General features: G+C 40.8%; 1 protein-coding gene across 1 annotated transcript; it reads left to right on the forward strand.

Moving 5' to 3' along the window:
* The first annotated feature begins 370 nt into the window (after positions 1 to 370).
* On the forward strand, positions 371 to 8,045 carry LOC125554548 (meiotic drive suppressor JIEYAO-like). The gene is made up of 11 exons (XM_087541146.1): positions 371 to 526; positions 611 to 685; positions 1,071 to 1,580; positions 2,023 to 2,388; positions 4,648 to 4,739; positions 4,833 to 4,876; positions 4,958 to 5,019; positions 5,295 to 5,357; positions 7,250 to 7,383; positions 7,453 to 7,561; positions 7,995 to 8,045. Exons 1-11 carry the CDS (start codon positions 371 to 373, stop codon positions 8,043 to 8,045), a joined length of 1,662 nt encoding a protein of 553 aa, XP_087397272.1.
* Positions 8,046 to 20,120: the final 12,075 nt, after the last annotated feature.

Here is a 20,120-nt window from a genome sequence, read left to right on the forward strand (position 1 = left end):
TTAGTTATTCGTGGGAGTCATTAACCAGTGAATATCGTTTATACTTGTTCAACTGTAACATCAAATTAACTTTTGGTTTCTGGATTTCCATAATGTCTATGCACCAGAGTTTCTATCACTTGGTTCAACTTGTATCTGAGAAATTTGTGCGGCCCTTCATTTCACACTTAGCATTGTTACATTTCTGGATTTACAGAGTAAATACATCATTTTCTATTTGCAGCATATGTTTATGTTTCAGTGATCCGCGATCCATTTTAGATAGGACTCATTTTATCTCAGGGTCTTCCTGGATTTATTTCAGTGGCCCTTGTAGTAATCTTGTTTGGAACATAATTCGATATTAAACTTGTTTCAGGAAAACGGAAGGATGGGATCAAAATTTAATGCATTATGGAAAAATGAGTTACTTGCCCTGGGCAAAGATGATAAAGATAAAGCAATCACAGTAAGAAATGATTATCCGAAGCCCCCTATCCCTTGTTTTGAAGTTACTGAGGGTTTTGATTTGGAAAAGGTTGAGGAGGTATGATAACTATCCATCTGTGTGATATTCCTCTCGCCTTATTTTTTCTTTTCCAGTGCTGACTCCTGACATTCTCTCTTTCAGCTTATGCTAGAAAGGGAAGTTAAGATCGCCAAGTCCATGGCAAATGACATAATCATCCCAGACCCTGCTCCCAAGGTTTGTGTTACCTTCATTTACATAATTTGATTGATGACTCATTCCATTACATTAGTTATTTTGTTTAACCCTGTAATATTATAGGGTACTTAAGTCTACTGAAACAATATGTTTGTTGTTGTCATATATGAAGCTTGGATAGGAACATGTGGATTCGCATGCCTGAACCATGCTAGCTTTAGATCCCCTTACTTTTCCTTCTCTCCTTGTTGGTGCCTCATGTTTGGTTTTATCTTCAGTGTACACCAACTTGCTTGCGTTACAAGGTTTTGTTGTTTCAATTGTTGTGAGCACCTCCATAGACCAAAAGACAGTTTATTTTGTGGTGTTTTTAGTTGGATAACTGACGCCTTTCACCTTTTTCAATTGTGACGGACTCATCTAGTTTGTGGGTGATGCCTTCTTGGACATATATGCCAAATTGGAGCACATCCTTGTAAAGGATAGTGTCCGGTGCTTCCTCCGATTTTTCGAGAACTGTGAAGGCCAGGGCATGTCTTCTTATCTTACCATCACCGCACAAACCTTAACCTTCATTGTCAGTTTCAATGCCCTGCGATGTGCAAAAGTCGTATTGGAGGGCATGGCACCTGAGCTCTATGGGATGCACGCCAATCCCAACTGCATAAACAAATATGGATACTTCGTGCTCCATGAAGCTGCTGAAAGGTTCTCTGTTGACATGATCAAGCTGCTTTTACGCCATGGTGCATCAGCCAATGTGCGCACAGTTGGCAATGATGTCATTGAGAATCTACTCCCGCTCCATGTCGCAGTTGAGAATACTTGCCTGCATAAGTATCTGGAGGACAATCTGGAGGACAATCCTTCTCGCAGCCAGAATCATGAGGATTATGTCTACAAGCTTATTCATCTGCTGTGTCTACCTGAAATGGTCTGTTTCACTTCCCTCCCTATACGAATTACTACTTTTGCAGCATGACGTAAAGAGTAACTATGGTTCTGAGTACCGGGCATCCTTTCACCTCAACCTGTCAGAAACCCCTGACAGGTTATAATGAAATTAGTGATACTAAGTACCGGGCATCCTTTCATCTCAACTTGTCAGAGAAAGTAAAGTTTACATTTATTAATCCTTCTTGTCTTGCTTCATGTGCAGTGTATCTTCTTATAGTAAAGGATAAAACTTCATCAATAAAATATACAAAAACTGTTGCTAGTAATTAATTTTATTTTCTTTGCCTTGGAGATTGTCCCTAATCCATATTTACTTTGATAGGAGGAAACACATTGATATATAGAAAGATTATTCAACATTGCTTGCTTGCATATGAATGCTGAATGGACTTAGATTATTGTTCCTTGTTGTTTTACAGAAGATCTTCTTGGACACAATTAGACTGCTTGCAGAGAAAACAAATAATCTACTCGAAGAGCTCTGGAATTATATTGAGGATGGAAAAATTATCCAGTCTGCTGTTCTACTACTGGCTGCTCAAGAGCAGATCCGTGGGGTTAGTTCTTCCAAGATAAATGGCAGTAGTAAGAAAAATGGGTTTGAAATCATCGAGAAGTGTATAACGAGGCATTCATATGCCTTGAGAAACGAGAAAGGTTCACTTGGAATGGCACAGGAGCTTCTGGAGGAAAGGAAGACGCTTAACGATTGTGCATGGCTGCTTGTTGATGTAATTTCCCATGCCGGTGAAGATCTTTCTGCATACATTCAAGCGCATTCTGTGGTAAGGTGTTTTCGGTATATTGCGGCTGCAGTACCTCTGATGCCTTTCACTTAATATTTAATACATGCCCTAGTCTTAGCAAGAAGATAATTTTCACTTCAACTGAAAATAAAAATGTTATACTTGCTCCGTCTTAGCAAGAAGATAATTCTCACCTCAACTGAAACTAATAATGCTGTACTTTTTCGAGCCCTTATACCAGATTTGTACTTATTGTGCTAATGTTATCATAAAGCTGCACATTTTACCAGCTGGACAACTATGAATAACATGTCGTACCACATGTGGCTCTGCTGAACTGAGTGGTTGACCTGTTGGCCTATCAGTGCAGCTCATGCTAAAAGAAGTGTAGTTTCCTGATAATATGTGTGAGAATGTGTAGTTTGTGAATTCTGTTCTTGTTAATTGAAAGAAACTCAAACCCAAGGTGCTACTTAGATTCGGAAAGTTTCCATCCACTTTACATCGGTTTGTTGGTTGAATAGCTGATTCTTGCTGTAATGTTTAGCCTGTCATATAATGCAATGGGATACAAACCCCTCTTATTTCTGAACACTTGGGAAAGGTGATGGCAGAGATGATGAAACAAGAGCAAATAATTGATGAGAGTAATGCCGTTATAATAGCTATTAAATGAAATGTTCTATGTCAAAAGTATTAGTAACAATCAGCCTGTTATTAGTTATCCATATACTCAACCACATCAGATCCCCTGTCTGGTGTGGATGAGTATATGGATAACAAACAAACTATAAGAGCACCTTTTATCTTCATCATCGAACAGACAAACAAACTATAAGAGCACCTTTTGTGCTTTATCTTCTAAGACATTGCTTGATATTATTACATTGCGAAGGAGATTGCTATATGAGTTCATGATAGGTACAATTTTTTATGCTTTCTGCATTGAATTCACACACTACAAGTAGAAGGAGCATGTTAGCTCCTTTTCCAGTACCATATGCATTTGTGTCATGGAAATGCGAGTCTTACAATGAATACTTAATGCATGCATAAATAGTGAGCACATTGGTGACAGAAACACTCTTCTCCATATTAATATTATCTGACACGAGTATAGTGTGAAGTGCCAATTTTGTTTGTTCTTGGCTTCACTTGTTTCTATTTTCTGGTTTTGTCACTGCCTTGTATCATTTTTAGCAGTAAAATTGCCCGTATCAACATCAAGTGTTTGGTTAATGCTGTTGCATGGTGCATGAATACAGAACATGTGCTTTTGTCATTTCTCTCTGTTTATTTACTGGATGTGTGGCAGATAATTTGGTAAAATGAGTACTTCCATATTTTATGGTGGCAGCTGTTTGGCATGACTCCCAGCTCCAAAAATTCTAGGTGCTGGAGCTGGGGTATATTAAAGGCGTTGACATGAGCCTTCTTTATCCATGTTAGACTAAAAATTTATGCTTAAGATACTTTATTTAGCCTAGAAACTCCATGTCCTCCAAGAAACAGGGGGTTGGAGCTCATTACAGCAACTTGTCGGTGATTCCGGAGGACAGTTCAATGTAGTTCAACAAACACTAGGTGTATGCAGTTCATGACTAACCTTTTTAAGTTTGTCTGCACTTCATTTGGATCATACAGCCTGAAGAAATTGACACCTTTCTCTTTGGGAAACCAAAACAAAACAATTAAATTGATTTGAAATAGTTGGAATTTGAATAACTGTGACGTGTAGTTAAATATACAGAATTGTGATGCAGTTCTTGACTCGTACCTTTGAAGCGTCTAGATAGATTATAACGTGTAGTTAAATACACAGAACTTGTGGAGGTTAACAGATTTTGCTTTAAGATAGACATGATACACAGAACCTGAAGGATTGGAGTATCACCAAAGAACTAGCTATGGACAGGGGTGCGTGGAAGCTTGCTATCCATGTGCCAGAGCCATGAGTTGGTCGCGAGATCTTATGGGTTTCACCTCTAGCCTACCCCAACTTGTTTGGGACTAAAGGCTTTGTTGTTGTTGTTGTTGTTGTTGTTGTTGTTGTATAGACATGATACAGTAGTCTAGATGAATCCGAATATGTTTATCATGTAGTGAATTGAATGCGATAACTCTTTGCGCACTGTTCTATTGCCTTCCAACTCATATCGCACAATTGCAGTTTTCTCCTCCAAACAATTCTTTCCATCATCTTGCTGCTTACAATTGGTTATATAATTGCTACATTGTATATACAGTAGATCTATGTTACAGATATATTGCCTTATACAACTCTTGTATGTTATGTAGGTGTCCCATGTGGAGGTCTTTCAACATGTTTCATCTATTCTCAAGGAGTGTGGATTTTGCCCTACTGGAGATCTTATGGACACTATAAACCTGTACTATTCTTTGTATTGCTTCACACAATAAATTTCTATGTGAATAAATGGTTATTTTGCTGATTATTTTATTTTGTCTTCAACTTCTTGAAGCCAGCCTTATGACTGCAGAAAGTCAAACGGAGAGTCATGCAAAGGTGTGTTGGGCTCAAGCGATTCTTTTTATGTTTAACAAACTGAGTCTTAATCTCTCCCCTTATTTTTAAACTGGATAATAGGGCTTACAGATGCAAACATGGCAGTTATGGAATCAGCCAAGCTGAATGCTGCAGAGAAGAAGGTAAAGATAATCAAATCTGGGGTTGATCTAGTTTTAATAGACCGATGGTGTTCAGTAACGAGTAATGATATTGTGGCAGCAAAAAGAAAGAAAGCTATAAGAATATGTGCCCTTTCCTTTCATTTTATTTTATCTTACATCAACTTTTTTTAAGAATACGTGAGGAAGTAAAATTTTCCCAAATTGACAAATCCCATGAACGCTTTCAGATACTGTTTCAAAGCCTGTTTTCTTGACTTCTGACTGTACTCATCTTGGCCTAATCTCGGTTCCAGGTCACAACTGTTGGAAATGACGGCCTCTCCCTTATGGCACAGCAGCACACTACACAAACACAGGTAACCCATTATACCTTAATACTTCCTCCTTCCCAAAATCTTAGGCGCCTAACCTTTTCTAGAAAATCCCACAATATTAGGCGCATAAGCCTCCCAACCCGTGTTATTCTCACGTACTGTTAGTTTCTGCTAACTATCGCTAGTACTAGATCGGCCATCTTCTCTCACACCCATTTTCTTTTTTCTTGGATTGTTCAGCCACTTCGTTAGAGGAGATCGTTCAGTCGTATGCTAATTTTCGTGCAAAAGTTTAGGCGCCTTAAAATAGGAAGTAGGGAGTACTGATTTTGGTGCAGCAGTACCAAGCAGCTTTGCCTACACCTTGTGGCAGCACAAATGGGTTACCCATTATACCTTAATACTGATTTTGGTGCAGCAGTACCAAGCAGCTTTGCCTACTCCTTGTGGCAGCACAAATGGGTTACTAACTAGAGCACAGTTGGTGCTGCAAAGCTGGGCAGCTTTGTAGCAGCGAATTCAGCCATATTTATAGAGTACAAGTTATTTCATGTTCTAATGGACTTTGGCTACTGAACCTGGACAGGTTCAAGCTGCTTCTAGACGAGCTACAAAACATCTAAATACCAGCCTAGAATAACCTAGTGAGGTGGTATTTATACGGCAGGCGCCTGCGGATGATGGTAAAAGTTTGACCTGGTGTGGGTTGGGCTGGGTCCGGGTCACCACCTGTGGAGTACGGCTGGGCCGCTGCCCGCCCAGCATTTTGGAATTTGTACACTATTTTTTTTACTCCTTGGCCTTGGAACACCTGCCACATGCTATTTTCTTCTGTTTGGCCTGCCCAGCCTGCCCAGCAATGATCTTCAAGTTCCGCACTGCGGGCCACATTCCCTTCTTGGAGCCTGTGGTTTGAAGGGTGCTATTTGGTCCAAGATGACGTGATTGTGCTGCCAACTAGAGACCGTTTCTGGCAACTATACAAGAGATGGATGGGTTAGTTTAAGAAGTATGTAGTAGGGGATTCCAGTAGTAGGTCCTTAACACTCCATGATCAGAGGGCACCTGCTCCATCAGACAAACACACACTTGACATCATTCGTTCATTTCTTTTTCGTTCACACACACACACACGTTTAGAAACTACATGCATATTTTTCTCTTCTTTTTTTCTTGAATACGCATGAGAGTGCGTATCATTCATTAAAGAAGAAAGGGGGAAAGAACCCCAAGTCCACCATTATATTGCTATTTACATGTGGAACACGTCCGGCACCACCTAAGCTAACAATCTATGGAAGCTAAATACCAGCTTTGAGTTGCCTCCAAATACGTATCACCTATTGCAACGCCACGGCATTCCAACTGTGGTTCATCCCTACCATCCTAATGTGTTTCCCATCAGGTTTTTTTACCAAAGAAAAGGGGTAAATGCAATAAAAAGTAGGCTTAATTAATTTAATAACATACCTGAACTATGTAAGTTCCAAGTAACATCAACATTGGGACTTCACCAAGGGGGCTTGCACATTATTGTTATTTCCAACACCTTAGTGTTCTTGAATGATCTACTGCATCTGAAATTTATTTGCTGCCTGTGAGAAAGATTTGATAGAAGAAGATGCAGTGTAACATAATTGTTGGAGGCAATAACAAAAGCATGTTTCAGTTGTGATTTTTGTGCCATGCATTGTGCTGGTTCAACAGCTTTTTATGTTGCTTAAGCATGCTACTTAATTACTACACTGCAGTAAGATCATTTATATCTAATGATGCAACACCAATGTTGTGTATTGATCAACATAATACTCCCTTTCCCATAATATAAGATCATATTATGGGATGGAGGGAGTACATCTCAAGCGAGAGGTACTGGCTGGAAGCATGGATGTTTCTATTTTTTTATGATGTACCTCTACTGAAATATGTGACAGGCTGTGAGAAAGAAAGTAGGCAGAGGATGGGATCCCACGTATACAAAGAGAAGCTTTTTCCCATATTGGAGATCAGTGTTACAAACTCGGGTTCCTTTGAAGGTGTATCCAGCCCATGCAAGCTCAGATCCTAGGTCTCGTGTTAACCATGGACAACTCCATGTCTCTCTGAGTAACTCAATAGCCAATGGATCTACAACAACTCCAAATCATAAACTTGGTCCAGTGCGAAGAACCTCGCCACTTACAAGCAATAATCAACCCAGAAGGTGCTTTGTCACTGCTGCTACTGGTGCATTCAGGCTCTTGAAGGTGCTAACGTAGAGTAGAAAGGTATGTCAGGAGTTTGTCTTCCTCCCCCAAGTTTTCTGAACATGCACCACATAAACACATGTGAAGAAAGAATTTTCGTGATGCACCTTTAACTAGTAAGGTTATCCATTGATAGTCCATTAAGGATGTTGGTTGGTGGGTTTGTTCATTTTTGCATCATAGTAGGTCGCGCTTATTTCTACTTCCAGTTGATCGCCAAAGGAAGGCTGGTGATCTCTGGATTGAGTGGGAAAAATGACTGGCATGAACTAAATTTCTGGCCTATGACGCTGAACGATGTGTCAATGTGCCTGAATCTGCATTGGCATGGGAGAATTTCGTATTTTCATTTCCTTTTTGTCCACGTCATTTTCTTTTTCTACCAAACTATTCTGATTTTGTCGATTTCCTTCTGTTCTGGTGAATTGTGCAGGAGGCTCAACTGATGCCTGACTTGATAGCCGCTGTGACTCCAGTCATTTAGATGTGGTGTTGTAAGTGTCAAATGTGTGTGATTCTGTTCTCTCGTCATCGAATAGAATTGGATGGAGATGGTTCGTAACATCGAGGTTTAGCTTTGAGCTATCAACTACTTGTCTGAATGACTTTTAACGTTAATGTTGTACACATTTGTGTCTGGTTCCATCTCAATGATTTTTAACGTTAATGTTGTATGCATTTCTGTCTGGCTCCATCTTAAGCCTCCGGCGTGTGTTAGAAACGCAGAGCATCTCCAACAGAAAAGTGAGAGGCATGTCCTAGGCAATTGATAAGTAGATTGATCGCTGCCATTACAATTTTATACAAGGGAGAGGCATAAGCTTGACACACGTTCCTTGCTAGGATCACACGCCTTATGATTTGTATTCTAGCAAGCATTTGCAACTACTAAAGATCATTAAGATAAAACTCAATCATAGCTTGTAAGTGTAAAGTCTCCTTTGCTCTTGTACACAACTACCTACTTATCTGAGTTTAATCTGCTGTCGCTCTAGCAACCCTGACAATATGCAAATCATGAATATATTGCAACACCTAGAGTGGGAACATCATACACTTGGGCGACACGGCGGGCATCATAGGATAACACCATAATAAAACATAAAACTTGAATCAATCATGATCACTAATCAACCACATGACAAAACGAATCTACTTAAACATCATAGGATGACAACACATCATTAGATAATAATATGTAGCATAAAGTGCCATGTTTAACTAGGGGTACATTGGTTCTGGAGAGTGGACCACTGGTAATAGACGAGGGAAGGTGATGGAGGTGTTGATGAATATGACATAGTTGTTGGAGTAGATCGCAGTCACACGATGGTTCCCTCGACGGCGCTCTGGCACCACCGGGAGAAGGGGGGAGGGGAGTCTCCCACCTTGATTGGCCTCCCTCCTAGATGGGAGGAGGGTTAACTCTGAGGGGATTTTCTCCGAAAATTAGCTTTCTTGTGTCGAAAGAAGGGCTCCAAACGACCAAAGGGCTGGCCACAAGGGAGCTGGGTGTGCCCAGGTGGCTTGTGGGGCCCTCGGGCACCGTCTTGCATTGATTATTTCTCCCCAAATCACAATATTTCATAAATGATCTCCGTAAATTTTTATCGTGTTTGGACTTTGTTTGATATGAATCTTTCGTGAAATACAAAAAGATGCAAAAAAGTAGGAACTGACATTGGGCACCGGATCAATATGTTAGTCTAAAAATAATATAAATTATTGCCAAAAGTATGTGAAAGTAGTAAAATATTGGCATGGAACAATAAATATTATAAATACGACGGAGACGTAACGGCATCCTCAAACTTAATTCATGTTCGTCCTCGAGTAGGTAAATGATGGAACAAGATAATTTTTTATGTGAAATGCTACCTAACATAATCTTGATCAAATAATCTAATCATGGCATGAATATTAGGAAATGAGTGATTCAAGACAATAGTCTATCAATTTGATATTAAGACATCAATACTCAGGCATACTAACAAATAATCATGCCATTCAAAATAAAGAATGCTAAAGAACGTTATCCCTACAAAATCTTATAGCTTAGCATGCTTAGTCTTCCTAGCATAAAGTATATATCATGAGCACCCCAGCGTCGAACCAAGCAATTGTATCATACTTTTTCTCCTTCAGCTTTTTTAACTACACTCAATACACGAGCATGAGCCATGGACTTTGCACTTTGGATGGAATAGAGAATGATGGTAAGGGTTTATAAGAAGACAAAATATGGAGAAAGTCTCGCATCAACTCGGTGGATCATTAGGCAATGGAGAGGCCTTAGAATCCAAGTCGATGCGAGGAGTAGGGATTCCATGCAACTAAGTGGGTGTACATCCAACTTGTTTGCTCACGAAGACCTCGAGCGTTTGAGGAAGCTCGTCATCGAAATATACAAGCTAAGTTCTATAATGTAAAGATCCCACTAGCATAATCATGAAGTATATGAAAACTCTATATGAAATACATGGTGCTACTCTGAAGCACAAGTGTGGTAAAATGATAGTAGCACCTCTTCTCTCTTTTTCTCTCATTTTTTTGTTTCCCCCTTTTTCCTTTTTATGGGCTCTTTTTGGCCTCTTTTTTTAGAACAGTCTCATGGACCTCATCCCCACTTTTTCGAGGACTCATTAGTCTTCATCATTCATGTCCTCACTGGGGCAATGCACTAATAATGATCAACACACTTTTACTTACTTACAACTCGATAATCTGAAAAATATGACTCTATATGAATGCCTCTAGCAGTGTATCAGGATGTGCAATGATCTAGCGTAACATGTATAACAATGATGAACGATGGCTGCACCACAAAATATCATGTCATATCTATATGATCATGCAAAGCAATATGACAATGAATGCTCAAGTCATGTAGATGGTGATGGTGAAAGTTGCATGACAATATATCTCAGAATGACTATGAAAATGCCATAATAGTTAGGTATGGTGGCTGTTTTGAGGAAGGATATATGAGGCTTATGTGTGACAGATCGTATCATATCACGGGGTTTGGATGTACCGGCAAAGTTTGCACCAAGTCTCGAGGTGAGAACGGGCATTGCACGGTACCGAAGAGGCTAGCAAAATATGGATAGGTGGGAGTGTTTATAGTCCACAAACTCACATTAGTGATAAGAATTCAAGTACTTATTGTGAAAGTTTAGAAGCTCTTGAAGCAAAGTACTACTCGCATGCCCCTAGAGGGGAGGTTGGGAGGAGTTAACCATCATGCGTTCGAACAACACAAATGATTTCACTCAATGATACATTACACTCCAACTTCATCGCAAAACTAGAGGCTATACATGCATGCTTCGGAAATCATGAACTTCAATATCAATATTTTTACTAACCCATGATAATCAGCTAGTACACCCACATATTACATTCTTAATATCGCAACACTATTGCAAGGAATCAAACATATGTAAATTTTATGCATGATTTTATGACTAACCATGTGAGTGACCAACCATGCTAACTCTCTAAATAGATATAAGTGAAGCATGAGAGTTTCATTATTTCTACAAAAGACTCATACACACGCTAATAAATATAAGTGAAGCAAAAGAGCATTCTACAATTAACAGTGTTCCAAATTTAGAGAAAAGAGCATCCAAACTTCAGAAGATATAAGTGAAGCACATAAAGCATTCTATAAAGCCGTACTCAAAATATATAAGTGAAGTGCAAAGAGCATTATATAAATCAACCAAGGACTATCTGATACCAGCATGGTGCATCACTAAAAGAAAAGTAAAAGCACATGACGCTCCAAGAATTTATGTATATCATGTGAACAAAACAAAAACCGAGACATACTAATAATTGTCGAGGAAGAAAGATGGGATGCCTTCCGGGGCATCCCAAAGCTTAGATGGTTGAGTCTCCTTGAATATTTACTTGGGGTGCCTTAGGCATCCCCAAGATTAGATGGTTGAGTCTCCTTGAATATTTACTTGGGGTGCCTTAGGCATCCCCAAGCTTGAACTCTTTCCTCTTATTCTTCTCATATCGATGTCTCCTCGGCCTTCGAACACTTCATCCACACAAAACTTAACCAAACTTTTATTAGAGGGGTTAGTACATATAACATCAAATCCCATCATGTCTTGCTATAAAAACATTGTACAACTATAATCCAAACATTAACTATTGTATGCTAACACAATTCTAATTCTCCCACATCAATGGGGCTTGGCAAAACTGCAAACACAAGCAGATAAAGAAACTATAACAACAATATCTAAAAACAGGACAGTCTATAAAGATGCAGATGGAACATATACTTATGTAACTATAAAAATTATAAAAAACTAGGAAGTAATAAATTTTTTGCATAGCAGTACTGTGTAAAAATTTCAGAATTGTTCCACGTTCCAGTAAAATATGAAAATTCAAACACTACAGGAAAAGTTTCTGTTTCTACACTGCACATAGCAAACAAGCAATCTAAACACCCTAAAGGTAAATCTTGGCACATTATTTGTATAGTACAATGGATTTGTACAAGGGTATAATTATTTTTTTGAAAAGTTTCTATGATTCAAAATTTGCAAAGTTTCCATGGGCATGAACACAAGTTCAAGGATATCCCCCACTTCAACGGTGCTCTCTTTCTCACTTTCACTTTTCTTTTTACTTTTTTTAGGTTCCCCTCTATATATTTTTGTTTTAAAACTCTTTTAAAAGCACACAAGAATAAAATGTCTCTCTAAAACTTCGAGTTGTCTCCCAGGCAGCGCTTTCTTTAAAGCCATTACTAGGCATAAAGTCCTCAAGTAATTGATCCAATCGAATCCCAAGGTATATCAAAGCCAATTTTAATTAGCAATGATTTATAGTTTAGTAGTGAGCACAAAGCAACATATATCATGTACCAACAAAGTCTATCTATCTTCCTGTGCATTGGCATGTCATAAAAGAACAATTCATGTAGACAAAGTAAAGGCCAATGCATAGTATAAACAGTTTCTTGCAATTTATCACATTAGAAACATAGAGAGGTGGAGATGTGGTTCCTCTCTCATCATAATTGCAAGTAGGATCAGCAAGCACATGCGTATTATATCTATTAAAATCATCATGTGTAGTGTAAAATGTAACCCATCAATATAATCCTTAATAAGTACAAACTTCTTCGATATAGTGTAGTTGGGAGAATTCAAAAAGATAATAGGACTATCATGTGTGGGTGCAACAACAACAATTTCATTTTACACAAAGCGCCTATGATACGTCGACACATGGCACGGCCCAAGAGAGGCCCATATAGGTTAAAAAGGCCGACCCAGTCAAAGGCCCGTAGTACTTACTCAGGTGCTAGTGGGCCAGCCCAATAACGGCCCGAAGCCAGATCTGACCCGTTAATTGTTCGCCGAATATTTGGGCCGATTTACTGCTCGAAGCCAGATCTGGCCCGTTAATTGTTCACCGAATATTTGGGCCCAATTACAACCCAGTGACTTTCGGCCTGTTAGAGGCCTGATGTAGACATGGGCCCATTTCAGCCCGGTGTGACTTTCGGCCTCGGAATGGCCCGTGCTGCCCATGGGCCATATATGGTCAGACGGGACATCGGGCCCACTAACGGCCCGTGATAAAGGTGGCAACAGTTAAGCCCAACGTGACTTTGGGCCTGTTAAAGGCCTGTCGCATAATTCGGCCCGTTGATGTCTGTACTAAGCTTTCGGCCTCTTAAAGGCCCATGATATCAGTGGGCCAACTAAGGCCCGAGATATGTTTCGGCCTGGTAACTGCCCGTGATATAACTGGGCCCAAAAAGGCCCGGTCTACATTTCAGCCTGCTGAAGCCCCGTCGACGACTAATGAAAATTGAGGCCCAATATGCATTTCGGCCTGCTAAAGGCCCATGGTTTCATCTGGGCCGCAACAGGCCAGTACAATATTCAGCCTGTTAATGGCCCAACGCTACCTGGGCCAAACTAAGCGCTGGGTCCACAAAAGGCCCAACTAAAATATAGGCCGGACTAAGTAGTGGGCCTCGCGCAAAGTGTGAAGGCCCCAATCATCCGGGCCCAAGAAAGATGCAGGCCGACCCAATTGTGGCCTGCTAAACACCAGGCCCGTTAGAGGCGAATGTTTCGGCCCGATCGACTACATCTGATTTTTTTTTCAGATAGCGAATGATGGCAGTAACTAGTAGGAATTAAGAACAAACCTACTCTATACAATAAAGAAATTACGGCATAGTAACTAAGAATAAACCTACACTATACAATAAAGGATTTATGGTATATTACATCCACTGGGCATCGAAGTTCGCCACCAGTGATCATAAAGCGCAACGAAGAAGCAGATTACAAAAACTGGGCACCATTGCAGCGTAACAAAATAATACTAAACCAAGACCACTTCCAAGACAGTTCAAGAAAGGTTATCCTTGCGCGGGAACTGCTGCGCAAGCTGCTGAGCAAGGCTGTGAGACCGGCCTAGCATGACGGTCATAGCTTCCAGGTGCAGCTGTTTAGCGATGAGGTTCTCATTGGTGTTCTCCGCAATCTTTCTTAGAGATAGGACTTCAAGTCGAAGTTGAGTTGCAGAATGCCTTTCTGCTAGAACTTGGGACTGAAGAAGTCGAACTGATTTAGATAACGAATTCTGTGAGCTTGTCTGACTGCTAGTCTCAAGTAACTTGAACACTGCATCAAGACAAGACTTTGGGGTTGTCTCGCTATCTTCAAGATGTTTTGCCTTATTTGCTGCAATATATGTTGGGTTTGTTGCACAGCCTTCAGCAGACTTGTGCATGCCATCAGGCATATCACCCTGAAACAAAGCAGAGAGATGACAGGTTTTGCACGTGTATAAACAAAGATGATAACTGTGCTGTCAATTCCATCCAATTTCAAATTAGAAAATAAAGAGTAAGTTCAAAAATATCAATAGCATAATTTGGCATTGTTCATAATGCGGGAAGCTTCACCACACTACTGGATTACCATGTCAACATAACAAACATAGATGAAGGGCAAAGAAAATCATTGTATCTATTTTGGTTAATGTGCATGGCATGTTGTTCATATCATCAGCCACATCAGTAAGATAAAACAGGAGATGACAAGGTGCAAACATGGGCTGCTTCACCACACACTGGATTATAGATCCACAAAACAAGCATACATATAGGGAGTATTGAGTAATGTGCATGGTATGAATAAGGAATTTGGTTTTACAAGTAAAACTTAGAACTTACGGTTCTTGCGAACATGCATTTTGGTAGAAATAGCAAACTAAACAACAGTAAACGATAAGGAGTATGAGCAAATTAAACAGCAGTTGAGGATAAAGGCTTTAGAAGGACTGACTTACATTAACAGTTAACACTGGCTTTATAATGCCCTTCTCCATGTCAAGGGAAGGATAACTCAAGAATATCAGCACATAATCTTCTTCATAAGCATTGCCTGTACTCTACATTTTGTAGAGAGTAATTATAGATATGATAATACTGGAAGGGATAGAGGATAATGAAGATAAGATGCAGATTGATGCTACATAATCAACTACCAATCCCTGGAAGTACAAGCATTACAGGACAAAATGTACTGACAAGAGCAATGGGCTACACTTCTGCACTGGCATTGTCTGTGCATTCTACTTTTTGGTAAGATTAAATATAGATCTGATCTTTTTTAGTAAATGGTGGGTGAGGGATATAAGATGCAGAATGCTACACAATGAACCAATCCCTCTTCCCACAATACAAGAGTGTTTTGAACACTGGTGTACTGTACAAAATGTTCTTATATTATGGGACGGAGGGAGTAGCTGTTAATGTAAGTATAGTGATAGACGACGTTCAGTCCTTACAAGAGGACTGAAGAGCTAAACCTCTTCAAAAGCATTGGGTTGATTCTAAATTTATGTAAGAGTCCATACAGATCTTATAATGTCCACCAAATGGACGATAATGAGGCTAACATGTGCAGTGATGCTACATAATCAAACAGCTATGGAAGTAAGTATGGTCATACAGGGCAAGAGGTACTCACAAGAGCAATGCAGTGTGCAGTATAGTTGCAAGATTCTGTGGTCCCTTGAGAACGAATGTTCTTCTGCTAACAATTTTTGTACAAGTGAGACGTTAAGGCAAATGCAGAAATGTAGTTCAAATTGTGATGTGATATCATAGATAGTACCTTACGCTGCAGCCGAGACCAATGTGTAATAGGATTATTCCAGTCACCGTCGGATAAATGTAGCACCGGAGACTTTACAGAAATTTTGTTTAGAGGCTTGCCATTGAAGTGCGCTTGCCTCAGGTAAGAACGATACTTCATCATGAGTGCTTGAAAAGCGCAACCAACCCTTGCTCGTCTTCACAATCCAGTTTGGTCCTCGCCTATTTAAAAGAATGAAATCTTGTGTCTTCTGTCAGCAGAAACATATGCAGTAATGACCATGAATAACATTAGTACATTACTTACGTGTAAGTTGCGGAGGAAGACTGGAAATTGTTCTATGTCTGCGGTATAATCTTTCCATGAAGGAAAGATGCGCACAAAGTTCCTGACAACAATATAAGCTTTGTCTTCTAAACTGGGAAGAAATGGAACAGGGGTCCTATTTGCTGCAATTGGGGCTCCCTCTGGTTCGAAAAGGGATTTGGCAACTAGATTTGGTGTACTCTTTGCTGGAATGGGGGTTTTGCGTCGTAGAGCTGGTGCTATGTCAACTGGCATAATCATAATGTTTGCTGCAGTTGGGGTCTGCTGAGTTGGGGCATCAGAAATGACCAGTGTAGTACGGCTAGAGTCTGCTAGAGTTGGGGTGTTTTGTGGGTCAGCTGATATTGCAACTACACCTAATGGGATATTTGATTCATCAGGTGCCACTACCTTTTCCAAATACTTTGCTTGTGCTCCTCCACGATCAGCAATCGCACTCTTCCTTTTGAACGTCTGATACACAAGAACAACATTTGAATGGATAAATATGGTATGATGACAGATGGAATATGTACTGAAAATGGATAGGCAGGCCGTATTCACATACACAATGTGTAAACTGAGCTAATGGCAGTTCAACAAAGTAGAAGCAATGCAAAGCATCAGTTGCAAGATATGTGCGACAAATATAACCTTGGAAAGTTAGAGCAAGCACCTTGATGGGTGAATAAGATAGGGCATCTTCCTCCGACTCCTCCACTAGGGAGCTACATTGACTTAGGTCTCCCTCTAGCTCAGAACCACTGTCAGGATCATATTCTGAGCATGAATCTGTAGGTGGAGAGCGTTTGCATTGCATTGCATCCAGACTTGATTTCAGTCCCTTGATGCCAAGTTTGTCAGCCATGGCATTGTTCTGCTTTATTCTTTTCATGCGCGCAAGCTCATAATCATTATGATGCTGTTCAGAATCTAAGATTCATGAAAACATAAAAAGTAGTCAGATTATCTATGGAATGCATTGCGGATTCAACTCGAAGAGTGTCTCCCTATAAACCCTGCATATGCAAAGTTCACCCCCAACCGTGCTGACCAGACCACACACAGAAATACAAACCCCTTATGTCTCTATAACAGGCAGACACACATTTCAAAACTGAAGTAGGAACATTAGAATTATATGAAATTCGTATTTGAACAAATAAACTAAGGAATTATGAGTGGCATAATGTTTAGCTTCAAGGGTGGAGTGTTGGTAGTGCGACACAAAGCAAGTAGTAAGATTGTATTCCATGTAAAAGATCGAAGCCTATGTAAAAGCTGGAAATGACACTTTCTTTCTATACAATGAAGTGTTCGTTGCCCACACATGATGGAAGAGATCACATAGAGAAATACTATTCACCCATGTATACGGTTGTAGTATTTAGAAACAGGGTGGTCCACCCTAAAAGAATATTGACAACAAATATGACAAGGCAAGCATAGATGTAGTGAATCAATCATTTACTTGTGAGCTCACTAGGACAAGTATGCAGAATTGTAACTGCAGTAAGAGACCGTCCAAAATCTGAATGAAGAAGTTTGTCTAGCACTTATTGTTTGCAACTAATTGACGTGAATAATTGGATATTATATCGAATGAGTAAGAAAGATAAGTAAAATTTTCAACAAACCTGGCTTGCACTAGTAATCTGGGTCAATGTCACTACGACCAACAATCCAAAATGACTAGTGTCTGTTCCTAGGGCCGGAATTTTGAAAACCCTGTGAACTTTACAGGTACTAAAGATTACCGAAATACATCTGAACCATTAAGTGTAGGTAGCACTAAGCACACAACAAACCCTAATGTCAGTACCTGCCTAATGAGTAATGAATCAATTAGAAAATGGGTGATGAGGAGTGGCTGCTGAGTGTTGAGGACTTATCTCAGGATAAATCGGGTTGGCTTAGTGGGTGCTGCACGCCTAAGCCCTGAACGGACTGGGAAGTTAGGCACGGCGGCGCGCCCGGGCAGTGGTGACGCTGTTGGGCGAGCGGCTCCTGACCTTCTGTTAGTCCGGCGTCTCCTCCTAGAGTCATGCCGTCCGGGGACGGCAAGTTGCTGGCGAGGCAGGCGGCTGGGGGCGAGTAGAGATCGGAAGCGCGCAGCAGAATAGAGGGGAATCGGGGCCTGGGACGACCCAAAATCCCAGGGTGGGCCGGCCCACCATGGGCACCCTGTAGAGATACAGACCCGAGCGGCGAACATGCATTTTTGAAACTAATTTAGGAACATTTAGCTGACCAATTAAACAAATCTGTTTTAATAATATCAGATTCGTTGAACAACTAAGCTTGTTTAGCTTGATGGGTCGAGCAGTGCTATTATGACACGAAGCACATATTCTGATCGTATAGTGATCATAAAAGGGGGAAACCGGAGAAATGAAATTTAGTAGCCATTGTTTTCTTCGAACTAAGAACTAAATTCTAAGAGCTGAAAAGAAAGTAGAGTAACCAAGTTAAGATCTATTTTCTGGTTCAGATCAAAAAGTTGAGGAGATATGAAGTACCACCTCTCTTTCGGCGCCGTGTAGGCATCGGGGGTGCGATGGCTGTCGGTGGCGTTGAAGCAGACCTGCGATGGTAGACAGGTGCATCGGGGGATAAGTCGCGTTGCGGTGGAAGAGAAGGTCATGTGAGCGGCCCTGACAAAGAGGACGACGACGCCGATGAAGCGAGAGGACGTGATGCAAGGCTCTTGGTCCGTCGCCGTGGATGAGAATCGTCCATATCTAGTAGTGGACGGCGCGGTCTTGGTAGGCGCTCCGGCATGGTGGAGGACGGTGGCGATGGATGTGGTGGAGGACGGCGGCGATGGATGTGGTGGAGGACGGCGGCGATGGATGGGGTGGCGGACGGAGGCTGGTGTGGGGATGGTGTTCTAGCACGGACGGTGTATGAATGGGAAAATGGAGGGAAAGGTACGGGGAACCATGTTTTTGGGACGCGCCTGTCTGTAATATGGGAAACTTACGAACTTAGCCCCCGTTTAAAATTTGGACGTCTCGTCGGTTGGGGATACGACGGTAATCTCGCATCTCGCCAATATTTGCCCAGAGCGATTTCGGGCGAGGAGAGGGTGGTTGGCGCCCATGGTTGGCGCCCACGGTGTATGAACGGGGCTGACAGGTAGGACGGTTGTGTCACATCTGAGTGAAGTTACAAACCTGCCCCTATTGAAAATATTTGCCTACATCAATTTCGGCCGAGTCGAGTTTGTTTTGCCGCCCACCGTGTATGAATGGGGAAATGGAGGGAGAAACAGAGGTCTTTCGGACGAGCTTGAATCAAATGTGTTTTTCCGCCCATGTTTGGCGCCCACTGTGTCGGAATGGGCTCAGAGGCGGTCGTGTCACGTCTTATTGAAGTTACTATCCTACCCCTATTTAGAGCAGTGGAAATCGGGCCGATGGATTGTCCGTGTAATGGATAGACAGTAATTTCCATCTCCCAAACACTTGGCTTTGGGCAGCCGATGTGGGAGTGGACATTTTGCCGCTTCTTTCGAATTTTGGGACAATAAGCATCCACGTTTACCCTGGCAACTAAATTCGAATCCATTTTGTATTCCTATACAAATCTTTATAAATCATTCTATGTGTTTTTATATATCTTCAAAAGGACGACAAAGATGTATTCCACTGTCATATATGAATATGGTTTACAAATGCCGATACTCAAATTCAGAAGCTAGAATCCAGTTTAAGGTGAATGCGAATATTTGGAACACTTCATGTCCAACTCAAATGTCACACGCAGCATAATGTGTACTCCCATTTAGATATGTACACAAGCGATGTGTCAAGATTCAAATACCGAGTGAATCAACCAAGAATGTACATAACTAACAGACATATAAACACTTATAGAGTATATGGATCAATAATATCAACTAACATACATAAGCCAGGCCGCAGTACTTTTCTTTGCTACAACAGCATCCTTTTTTTAGCCAAGCTACTACAACATCTTGGCCCTTTCCGATGCGTGCCACTTATGGTCCATCTATACTACTATTATTGCTGAATGCACATTTAGCCCGATTGGCATATTTGTAGGTCTTGCACATCAATCAAAATGAAATG

Source organism: Triticum urartu, chromosome 2A, assembly GCF_056163025.1.
Source record: "Triticum urartu cultivar PI428250 chromosome 2A, HENAU_Tu73, whole genome shotgun sequence".
Taxonomy (NCBI): Eukaryota; Viridiplantae; Streptophyta; class Magnoliopsida; order Poales; family Poaceae; genus Triticum; species Triticum urartu.

What these genes read in the sequence shown, in the direction of transcription:
- LOC125554548 (XM_087541146.1), top strand. Translation starts at nt 371, where the DNA reads ATGGGATCAAAATTTAATGCATTATGGAAAAATGAGTTACTTGCCCTG. An exon ending in ATTTGGAAAAGGTTGAGGAG is followed by an intron (nt 527 to 610) that starts GTATGATAACTA and finishes TCTCTCTTTCAG; the next exon opens with CTTATGCTAGAAAGGGAAGT. An exon ending in TGCTGTGTCTACCTGAAATG is followed by an intron (nt 1,581 to 2,022) that starts GTCTGTTTCACT and finishes GTTGTTTTACAG; the next exon opens with AAGATCTTCTTGGACACAAT.